At 40.3% G+C, this 11,919-nt stretch overlaps 2 protein-coding genes across 2 annotated transcripts; one reads left to right on the plus strand and one right to left on the minus strand.

The window, feature by feature from the left end:
- The first annotated feature begins 269 nt into the window (after window positions 1-269).
- Window positions 270-7,625, plus strand: pdlim1 (PDZ and LIM domain 1 (elfin)). The gene is made up of 7 exons (XM_044215292.1): window positions 270-552; window positions 1,634-1,785; window positions 2,360-2,444; window positions 3,644-3,828; window positions 5,238-5,386; window positions 5,602-5,719; window positions 6,958-7,625. Exons 1-7 carry the CDS (start codon window positions 460-462, stop codon window positions 7,142-7,144), a joined length of 969 nt encoding a protein of 322 aa, XP_044071227.1. The 5' UTR covers window positions 270-459; the 3' UTR covers window positions 7,145-7,625.
- Window positions 7,379-9,392, minus strand: neurog3 (neurogenin 3). The gene is made up of 2 exons (XM_044215295.1): window positions 9,156-9,392; window positions 7,379-8,773 (listed from the first exon to the last, which is right to left on the minus strand). The coding sequence occupies exon 2, from the start codon at window positions 8,770-8,772 to the stop codon at window positions 8,122-8,124; it is 651 nt and encodes a 216-aa protein (XP_044071230.1). The 5' UTR covers window position 8,773; window positions 9,156-9,392; the 3' UTR covers window positions 7,379-8,121.
- Window positions 9,393-11,919: the final 2,527 nt, after the last annotated feature.

An 11,919-nucleotide genomic window follows, 5' to 3' on the forward strand; every position in this document is an offset into this window, starting at 1 on the left:
GGAATAAGCTTTATTGGGCTTTGGATACACATATGTAGGATCACTTAATTGTTGTTTTTGGTCTTTTAAGAAAAATGTAGAAGTCTATCTAAAAGTCTTGGTCGTGGGTCCTATTGTTACAGTTCTGACTGTGACCACTATGACAAAATCACCTCACATCCCTGGAAGCTTGGTCAGCTTCCCCACACACATTTCGGAGTGATCCATTTTCTCAATACACGATCTTTGTGCTCTCACTTATCAGCGTGGAAACTTCAAAATCTAACGTTATTCGTCCAACTGTAACCAAAGGGTCCACCCCCTCCTCTCATGCAGCGGAGCTGTAGCCAGCCAGCCAGCCAGGCAGGGACTTTAGACTATCGATCACAGCACATGTCATATGCAGTAGCAAGTGAGCTGCTGGTCTGAGACGGATCTTTAAAAACACAGTCGGCTTTGTTGAAAACCAACATTTACGCTATGCCTCTCCGGGTGGTAGTGCAGGGACCTGGACCCTGGGGATTCAGGCTGGTTGGGGGAAAGGACTTCGAGCAGCCACTGACTATTTCCCGGGTAAGTTTTACTGTTAGCTGCTACATTGTAATTCAATGTCACCACACCTGGGCTTGTCCCGACCATACTTTAACCTGTCGTTGTTCCTCTCGACTTTACTGTGAGGCAGACTGATAGAAACTTAACGTTAGTTAACGTTAGCTAGTTTTAACGCAAGTCTAACGTTAATTCACAGAGGCTAAACTGATATCGCTCTAATTTAGCTAACGTTAGCTAACGTTATCGTTACAGTCTCGGTATGTTGTTTCTGTGGGGGTTACTTGTACTTTCAGCTACTGGCAATAATGACTTGTTGTCTCTGTCTATTTGTGGGTTTTTGTTTGTTTGTTTTTGTTTCTAATGGAACTGTAAACTTTAGTGTACAGGTTGAACAAAACAATAGTCGAAATGTGTTGTTTCATCATGTCTACAGATGCTTTTGAAGCCCATTCTGTTACTTTACAACAGCACGGTATTCATAAATGCAAAGCTTTATTAGGTATCATACATGCTTTACAGTGTGACAGTAATGAATCAGAATATGACTCTCCACTGTGTACTTTGCCTGAGTGGAGGCTGCTGTTCCTGTTGTAAATGGTGTTACAGTGGTCTGTCCACTCCACCCATGGAAAAGTGAATTCCTGGACTGTAAGTCTCTTTCTGCTACAAACCATTATCTTTGATAAAGTGTGTATCCTTGAGGTAGCTCTCAGCCTGAGCCACTGACCGAAAACACCTCTCTGCAAGTGACTTTGCTTGTGTTGACTGTAAATAATGAAAACTGTGTAAAGGTCCTTGAAGGTCAGAGTTAAACAATACGGCAGTAGAATTAAGCTCTGAAGAGAAAACATGGTTTCAGACTATAAGGTTGTATCTGACTGTAAATCAAAGTTGTTTCCCACATATTCATGATTCAAGTTATTTATGCATATGTGGTGTTTTTATTTTTTTTAAAGAATCTTTTGGAAATAGATTTTTAAAAAGATGTAAAAGTACAGCTCTGCCTCTGCACGCGTCAGATACCTTAAAACCATATAATCCAAGCTCATATACAGCCCCAAAAGTTGCTGGTTTTTTATCAGTTATGTTTCCTGTGTTGTAGGTCACCCCTGGGAGTAAAGCTGCCCAGGCCAACCTGTGTATCGGAGACATGATCTTGGCTATCGACGGAGAACCGACAGAGAATATGACTCACTTGGAAGCGCAGAACAAGATCAAGGGGTGCATAGAGGAGATGGTGCTCTCCTTAGACAGGTAGGACGTAGCAACATGTGCCAGTCTGATCTGCATAGCCGCAGGCCTAAAAAACACTGAGTAATATGAGACAGCTCATCCACAATCCAGGTGTGCGAGGAGTGACGTTGTTTTTAGTCATGGCTTTTAAAGTGCGAGTCTGTAATCTGTTACTGCAATCTTTAGTTTGAGAAGTGTATGTATGCTAAGCTATGTTGTAATCCTGTGTCCTGTCGGTGCATTACATCATAACTTTCTGGTAGCGGATGATCTCAAGCAGCAGAGATGTTGAAATGGACTCAACAGGCAGGTTGAAGCAAATATGTTTGTTCAAATTAAGAAGGAACGTATTGAAAGCAGGGTGGGGTAAACTGTCGAAGAAGCCAAGCAAAAGAACATACCTGCAAGGGGTCTGTTGCATTCAAAGACGCATGTATAATATGTTCACGTACAGCTACACAGAAAACCACACCCAGAAATAGAAAAATAATCCAGGTATGTCATATTTAAAGCCAATATGTGTATGATGATTTTGTGATTTCAGCATTTCTCAACAATATTTACGAAGTCTTCTTGTCCTTCCTCTGTTATGCAGGTCAGAAACTAAAATGTGGTCACCGCTATCATCTGAGGAAGGGAGGACACATCCGTACAAGATGAATCTTGCATCAGAGCCGCGGGTGCGTGTCTGCTGTCTCAATATCAAAGCTAAATGTAGGACTTGAGCTTTTAAAATGACTCCCTCAACTCTCTCATTTAGATTGAAATTGGGAAATCCCATTTACAGGTAGCCATACAGTTTCTGGAAGCCTGCACGTTTCTTTCCCACTTCGCCCACAGAGGCTTGTGGGTTGTTTTTTTTTTTTGTTGTTTTTTTTTTTGTTTTTATACTCCCAATGATGAAGTCATTGTTTACTTCCCAACAGGAAGTTTCCTAGGAGACGATAGTTTATCAGCCAAGTTCTGACGCAAGCCTCAGTTCCTGCCTGCTGAGGGGAAAGTTGAGGCCAAAGTGTGAATTCATGTAGGAAACGGTGTGATGTGTCCCCGGCTCTGTGTGTTTCACAAGTCACAGATGTTGTGCATCTTTCTCTCACACTCAATAACACATGTTTCAAGCGCTTGTCTGGAGTCTGTCACTTTGATGTCTCTTCACTGTTTTATTACTTGAAACCATTGCTTCGTACTTTTTAGGCTGTTGTAACACTGGCCAATGCTACAGTAGTGTGTTCAGTTTCTTTGTGTAAGTTTACTTGCTTGCAGAGACTCTGGGGTATTCTGCAATTTAAATGTCAGATGCTTGAAGCATGAGCTATATTTGGAGGCATTTCCGTGTTACCGCTGTGAAGTATGAGCTAGATTTGGTGGTATTTATGTGCTCACTTGGATGGCATGCCAGTGTCGTGACATGTTTGTCTTTAAAGGCCGTTAGCTATAATTAAGGCATAATCCATAGTCATATATTATTGTGCAAATTATATGTGACTTTGAGTCAAACTAGAAGCAGCAGTGAAGAAGCAAATTGGACTGTTTTTGACATTTTCAGTTGAACAATCTCAGTTTTCAAAGTCTGCAGTTGCAACATTATTGAATTCATTGTTAAACACTAGAGGTTGGGTGTTTTCAAATGTTGAGTAATGTTATTAATATCAAAATGTTGACTGCAGGTTTGTACTTGTGCAAGCTCGTAAAAAGAATTCTTAAATAAGATGAGTTCATCTGAAGGCGTCAAAAGTTGTGACCACCATTTCATCAAGTTGGCACTACCAGCGTTGCATGTTTCAGACAGTGTGCAAGTTATTTCACAATACCTGATACCTGCACTCACCACCTGTTGCTCAGTTACTCTAACAGTACAATTTTACATTCGTATTTGCAGGAGGTGAAACATATAGGCTCCACCCACAACAGGAGTGCTCTGCCGTTCACTGGTTTTGGCTCCAAAGTTGTGACCAACCAGTACAACAACCCCTCTGGTCTCTACTCTTCAGAGAACATCAAGAACTTCAACTCCGCTGTGGACGAAGTTAAAACCATGGCTACAGCTAATGAGCCCAACAAGAAGTAAGCTAAGCCTGAAATGACACCACATTAGTCCCATCCAAGTTGAGACTGGATCCCAAGGGGGTCAAGATTAAGTCAAGACAGACCCCAAAGCAAATGCACTGCTATTTGTGACCTTTACCAAAAATGCATTGCTTGAGTTTAAAAGGGTCAGTCGGTATGGACGTTTGCTTGCTCTGTGGGCTGTTATAGGATTACAGAGAAGTTGGAGCTGGGTGATCAGTGACAAAATAAAACTATATTTTTGACTCACCTCATCAATATCAAAAATCTGACGATGTTATAGGTTTGATTGTTGCTTTAAAATAACAACATTTAAACTTTTGATGAGTAATATGTTGCCCTCACAAAGGCAGCCCAGACGGTGTCCTTTGGTGACTGTGGTCTGACAGTCTGAGTTTCCAGAAAATGTACTATATCAGCATGTATAGCATACAATTATTTATGTGAGGATTTCTTTCCCATATCACACACCCTTAGCTCTAATGCAACACTGAGTGAAAATCCAGGCTTTTAAGGACAGAATACTGACACAGATCCATAAAACGTATCGTATGTCCACATACCATCACCTTTAAATCAGAAAGAGCAGGTCAAAGTTTGCCCTTGAGGTTGCTTACATGCTTTAGCTTAATGTTCCATATAGCCCACTTGTTATTGTTGTGTACTGCTTATGTTTCACAATCCATTAGGTTGAAACAACCCCCAACAGATTTATCTACCATTACCCAACATTATTAGTACTTTTTTATCTTTAACATTAAAGCTACTTTTTTACGCTACATATTCAGGAAAAACATTAAATTTGAAAAGCACTATTTTAAAACTTTGATCAAAGAGTTCCAATGTTTAATCTTAAAAGAAAGAATCGCAGTGCATCAAAGAATCAATTATTTTATTGATTGAAAACACTCTCAGTAGATTTTATAGATTAGTTTGCTCAGCAAAATCTGAGCTTGCAAGATTTAGGCCAGCTCCCAAAAGGCTGGGGGATATCTTTACAAATCATTAGTAGCTATAGTCAAATAAATTAATCAAATTGTATCACTTAATGCAGCCTTTAAGGCCAGGTAAGAATGAAGATATAACACTATTAACTATATCACTATAAAGAAAAACAAAATGCTGGACAACATTTTGTCTTAGATCTCCGCTCTGTTAGGTACTAAACAGAAGTGTAATTTTTCAACATCAAAAAGTGTCTGAGACCAAGAGAAGTCCAAATGAAAATGAGCAAGAGACACCAATAAGCAGAGGTTTTGTGATCTCTTGGACTTTTATAGCCATGCTCTTCATGAATCAACATCAGGAATGATGAAAAGGCAAGGTGTTGTCACCTGAGAAGGTTCTGACATTTTTGTATCCCGTGACTCCTGCAGACATATTTAATGTACACACTTGCTTTGTAGAGCTCCATCAGATCCATCGCAGACAGCCAAGCGGCCGCCTGTAGCTGCAGATTCAGAGGTTTACAAGATGCTGCAGGAGAACCAAGAGTCTGATGAGCCTCCTCGACAGTCTGCTTCATTCAAAGTGCTTCAGGAGATTCTTGAGACAGGTACGGATCCCAGTCATTACATCTTCCTCAAAGGGTACACAATTATCTTTAATTTTTAATTAGATAAGAGATTTCTTGGGTTTTTTGGTTATGTTCCTGATTACTCATTGCTTAAAATGACAACCTCCTATGAAAAGAAATATAGAGGTGTATAAAACCAGTGAAACCTCAAAGTATGTTAAAATTGTTCATCTCTGTGTGTCTGATGTTTGTAGGTGACTCTGATAAACCGTCAGGGTTCAGGAGTGTGAAAGCACCCTCAACAAAGATTGGATCATCAGTGGGGAACACGGAGAAGTTACCCTCCTGTGACAAATGTGGATCCGGGATTGTGTAAGTATTTTATGATTCCTCAGAACTGTTTTACAGATAACATGTTTATTTTGCAGCTCTGAGGAAGTGTACCAGAGTAATTTATGGCTTCATCTGAACCTAAACCTCAAGTATCAGCACAGACCTGCCTTCAGTTTTCCCCTCGGGAGATTCAGTGACACCTGCTGTTTATCTTGCTTAGTGTTTTTACTCTTGGAAAACGTTCACATTGTGACAAAATGTTGTGATGCAACACAAAGGGCCCCAGAGAGTTGTTGTCTCTGTTTGGCGTTTGTCTCCACCTTGTGGCTGAATTTAGTTAAGACCACAGGACAAATGTGTCAGCTGTAGTCTGACCTGAAGTCCTCTTGCCCTGAAATGTGCTTATTTCAGTGGATTTTCCCCAAAACATATTCTATACATTTTTTTTTACTTAATTTGAGTTTGATTCCTTAAAATCTGTGTAGATGCTTTTCAGCAGACTGCATAATTAGGGCTTTTGCTCAAGTCTAGTTAAGATTCATTTACTCACTTAGGGGTTAATTGTGTGCCCAGACGCTCTCAATAACCCTTTTTGATTCTAGGATTATTTACAGAGCTGTGTTGTTGTTGTTTAAAGATATATAGTCTTGTGAAATACTGTACAATAAAATCATTTCATTCTTTGTAGAGACTGTGCCATTTTGAAACATATGAAAATTAATTTAATCATTTCTACACCTTGAACTGTTTGCATAAATTACATGAAACGTCTGTAGTAGCAAGAAAAATATTGTATATCAGCCCTGGTTCAGGTTATGACTCATTTTCTATAAAGACTACACACTATTATCTTACATAGTTAACCGTATATGAGAATCAGAATGGCATATGACATACAATATATGGCCCCCGTAGCTTAGGGGTTATCATCCATGGTTCGAGTCTGGCCGGAACGCTCGTTACATCTCTCGCTCCCTTGTTTCCTGCCATTTCTTTCTACTGTCGGCCTGTAATAAAGGCATAAAAATGCCAAAGGTTGTGTATATATGTATGTGTATGTATGTATGTCAACCCTGTTCACATATGTATACTGTTGCAGTTTTTCATGGTTAGGACTCCTTAGTTCCCATTAAGGGAATCTTAACACTACAGCATTCATTGATGTAGTCATTAGTGTGCATCCAACTTTGTGGCAGCAGTTCATGAATTAGTGTCTGGATAAAGTATAGAATTTTGTGTTAATCAAGTTTAATGTGATCTTTGTATCTCTGCTTCAGGGGGATGGTGGTAAAGCTGAGGGACAAGTTCCGTCACCCCGAGTGCTACACCTGTACAGACTGTGACATCAACCTAAAACAGAAGGGACATTTCTTTGTGGAGGACCAGATTTATTGCGAGAAGCACGCACGCGAGCGAGTGACTCCGCCCGAGGGCTACGACGTGGTCACTGTCTTCCCCAAGTAGAGCGCTCACTGAGCTCAGCCTCGGACTGCACGCCACGATAGGACACCATGACGTAATCCGAGACATCGCAACATTTAGCTCATGCTACTCCTGAGACTCGAAAATGGTCTTCTCTCGCATTATGCTTCAGTACAGTCACTGGTAGGACAGTAAAGAACCACATCTTTGAAAATGTTGATTTGCACATTAACTTTGGCATCTAAAGGAAACTCGATGAATACTATGAGGTGATGGCATTCATTTTTTTTCTCTCCCTAAAAAAATATTTTCCCATTTGAATGACAGCCACTGTGTTTAAGTAATATTTGTCTTTGTATATGTTCATTACGCTCTTTTGAATCATGGAAACAATGGAAAGCCAGACAACTTTTCACCCCAAGAGACAGTTTTCTACAGTTTTATTAAATAAATAGACCTACTTTTATGCAGCAAAACCACATTTGAATATCATTACCAAATAAATATTTTAGCTTGCACCAATTATCTCTGTCTTCTTAAATCATTGATTGTGCTTCATGGTCTTTTATCAAAACTGTTTAAGATTGCTTTGCAAAAACTGTGAGTGCAAGTGGTCATGAAATCATGTTCTAAAACATGAATAGCAGAAATAGCCTCAAATGACAGTTAAGGCTTACTTTGGAAAGTACTTCATCTTTTAAACAGTAATTCTGAACCAATTCAGTTTTGTGACTCTTTCTGAACTCAGTTTAAGTGCTTTTAAAGAATAAATTCACACTGAAGATAGGAAACGCTGCTGCACTGCTCTGTATGGGCAGAAGCATGTGTTTCTGGCCCATTAGGATCTCAATCAATGACACTTGCTCTGACATCACTGATCACTGTGTCTGCAAGTGCAACATGCCTAAAAGTGTTCACCCCATAGGGAGCAGTGCAGCAGCACTTGTGTGTTTTATGTGACCCTTGACAGATGGGCAGTCACTAAGAGTTCCTCATAAAAAGATGGACGTCATGAAAAGTCAACAGTGCCATGTGTTTTTGAGATCATTTTCACCACAGAATGACTTGAAATAAAATGTAACAGGGATAACACTGGCTTGATCTCTTGATAAAATCTTACAGTTCATTTCACGAGCTGACGTGTAGAACTTGGTTGGGTCAAAGTCAGGTGAGGTCACATAACCAAACTCTGAAGATAAGCCACTTGTTGGGCTGCTTTCATCAGATCCCACCGGTAGGTAATCCGGCGTGTGTCCGAGTTGGTCGGCCATGCGCAGAGTCTCGGTCAGAGCCCAGATGTAGTTGTGGGCAAAGCGCAGAGTTTCGATCTTGGTCAGCTTCGCGTCCTCCGGCAGTGCCGGCAGGATGCTCCTCAGCGCGTCCAGAGCGGAGTTCAGGTTGTGCATCCGGTGGCGCTCTCTGTCGTTTGCCTTCATCCTGCGCCTGCCCCGCTGTCCAGACTTCTCACGTCTGGGTTTGTGTTTTCGATTTTTCACTGAGGAGGCTTCCCCTCCGATAACAGTCAGTGGTTTTCGAGGCACATTTTCACTGGAGTCTTCTGAAGCGTCACCAGCTTCGTTCACTGGGTTGCGAACAGAAAACCTGCTGAGCGTCACTGCGTCTCTGGGTGTGTGCAGGTCATTGGGGGCGCACCGTACTTTAGGAGACATCCTGTGCAATTTAAATGTACGTTAAATATAATCAAAACTCTAATGCATAACCACAAAAGTAAAAGAGCATTTACAACTATTTAACAAGAGTTTGCAATAAGGAAACAATGTTTTAAAGAGTCTTTCTAGAAGTTTTTCTTTTTTTAAGCTGAAAATCGTATTTCCCTAATTGTTCCATAAGCCTCTTAACTTGTTTATAAATCTACCACTTTGCTGAAATGATTTCACTTATTTCCAGTGCAGGTTTTTACCTCTTTAAGAGTTAAGTGATAAAGGGAGGCAGAATAAGCATGTAACTGCACCACTATCTAGAAAATCTATCTGGAAAAGATCAAATAATAGATAAAAAAAAAACTCAGATGGATGCATATATTTGCACTTACTTGACAGGTGATGCTTGGATGAAGGGGCAGCCAGTCGTCCTTGTTAATCCTCTCTCGTAGCTGGAGGCAGCAGACACTGTATATGTGCAGCTGACAGTGACGGATGGATGCGCATCTCTGTTATTTTATATGGCCTTTATCTTATCTTTTTGCACGGTGGACGCCTGAATCAACAGCGCATGTCAAGTGGCCAATCAGCTTCCAGGCAGGGCGTCCTTCACCCTCTCCCCCTCTCTCTCATTCTTCACAGTGCCCTCTTTCTTTGTGTATTCTTTGTGATTTTCAATCAAACACACGTGTGTGGTAAAGTGACATATATGTATGCCAGGTTAACAATAACAGTACTTTATATTCCTGATGGAGATCAAACTCGATGTTTCTGGTAGGGAGCGAAAATCAACCATCAATTCCCCAAAGTTCGGGCATCTTATTGTAACTGTTCACACACACTCTTCATTATACAGTAATAACATCTTGTCAGTAATGCAGTAATTGCTGCATCTCACAGAGCCAATGCTGGACGTCTTGGTAGAAAACAGTATTGGGAGCTTTGCTTTATCTTGGGGTTCAGTGAGACACGCTTATTTCTGATGCACAAAGTAGAGATTATCACTCAGACTCCAAGCTGGACTGTATTTTTGCCATTTCAGTTTCAGCCAGAGTGCAGGAGCTGGAGTGTTCCAGGCATCAAAGAAAAGGTGCTGACATAAACTAAAGAAATATATAAATATATCTACTTTTTACGCATAGAAATTCTTCATCCACAACTTAACTCTGTAAGAATGATCTGGTACACGAGTGTAGATAGCAAGTGTTCAGCTCCATTGGAAGCTCTCAAGGCCAGTCAGAACTTTGTTTTTGTCATCAGTAATAATGTATGTCTTTAATGTTAATAAAGAGACGCTGGCAGGGCCTTTAAATTAGGCTAGTTGTATTTTTTTATGCGCAAAGGCTATGGAATCATAGGAAATATTTAACATATCACTGTATTTCTTTCCACAAAGAAATCTTTTAGCACGAGGTGTGAGTTTGCTTTTGCAAATGTTATCAAATCTCTATGGATACTCCAGGATACTTGTAATGCCACATTTTACGCACTCAAGATATTGGCACATGCCGTGCAGGGTACATAGTGGTCTGGCTTCTAAAATCAGCTTCAAGTGCACCGCAGTACTGAAAAGGGAGGTAAAAACAACAGCATCTCTGCGATTATTTTCAAATAAATACTTTATTATTAAGTATGCACTTGCGTATTTTTGATTCTGCGCATATCACATGACCTGGTAATCTTGGCATTAAAGAACTTTAGGCTGCTGAAAGTTGGTCCTTACTTGAGTGTTGTCATACGTTATTTCAAAGAGTAACACATCTCTTTGTTAGCTCAGAAAATCAAATCTGATCGATATCAAAGAAAATGTCCTTTTTAATGCCACATATATTTGGACAAACATTTGCTTAATGCGTTAGAGCGCAAATCACCGGTAGTTGGACAAAGACATTTACGCATGGGGCCACCTAACAAAGAGTATTAGAGAGAGTGAAACCTGTTGCGTGAACTGATAGTACAAAGGGTCTTCTTGTGTGTCACAACAATAAAAGCTCCATTTCTTCTGTAATGTTAGCCTATATGTGTGCGCTATGACATCTCCAAAAGCATGTCCACTATCGCCACAACTCCGTGGCGCATACCATTTTTATAATATAACTTAACTTTTAGAAAGTTAAAGATTAGTAAAATATGTCAACAATATGCAGACACGTTTCGGCTCTGGTGAGGGGGAGAGGTGGAGTGTGGCAGAGCTCAAACATGATTTACAATTGCCAACAAAGGGTCACAAAAAGCTCTCCTTAACTTTCTGTCTAAATATGTGTTTTGGGAACAATCTGATAACCATATGCTTTCAATAAACTGGACAAATACACTAGTGAGATACGAGATGGTGCCTTGCAGTTATAAAAAGCACGAAAAGTCTAAAGTAAACTGAATATTACCACTTTACAAATAATCATTGATGCCAAATCCATATTCGGATATCATGGACAGGTGTGGGTTTGAAGTTGTCAGTCTCTCTCTTTGATTTTTATCAGTGTGCTGTAGTGTCCTGCTTGTTATGCAAAGTATAGGCAAACATTAGCGCCCAGTTGCTGTGGAAATAGCAGATATCGGAGCAGACTTGGTACGAAAAGTGATTTAACAATATTTAACAATAAACTGAGCAAGCTCCAGAGCAGGTGATACCTGCCCGATGCTCCTGATTAATACTTCCTCTGCTACTTCACTTTACGGTCTCTTTTGCTTATTTATTAAACGAAATCTATTTATTATTATTTTAGCAAACAGAGGTACCAGGTGGGGCTTTATTTCCGTGCTCAGCTTTTTGTTTGAAGGACGTTTTGAGGGGGGCAATCAAAGTCCACCAACTCGCTGACCAGATTGTTGTCATCCCAAACTAGCAGCGAAGCCATTCAATGCGCCCCCCTCCTCTTCTTCTTTCTGGCAAAGAGCTGCCGGAGAGAAAAAAAGAAAAAGGAAACTTCTTCAAGAAAGGAAAAACATCTTAAAAACATTTAATTGCAACACGGATGCCATATGTACACCTCTTGTGAACCCCCCCAACAATGTGACTGCCTTTTAGAAAGTATGAGTGCGCCTTTGGAGACGTGTGCGCTTTTGGAGAGGTGCGCGCGTCGTGACCAGAATGACCCCGAACACACTTTAGACAAGAAGTAATTCACTTTTAATGTGCTTTGGAGTTTTCTTTCA

Source organism: Siniperca chuatsi, linkage group LG11 (genome assembly GCF_020085105.1).
Source record: "Siniperca chuatsi isolate FFG_IHB_CAS linkage group LG11, ASM2008510v1, whole genome shotgun sequence".
Lineage (NCBI taxonomy): Eukaryota > Metazoa > Chordata > Actinopteri > Centrarchiformes > Sinipercidae > Siniperca > Siniperca chuatsi.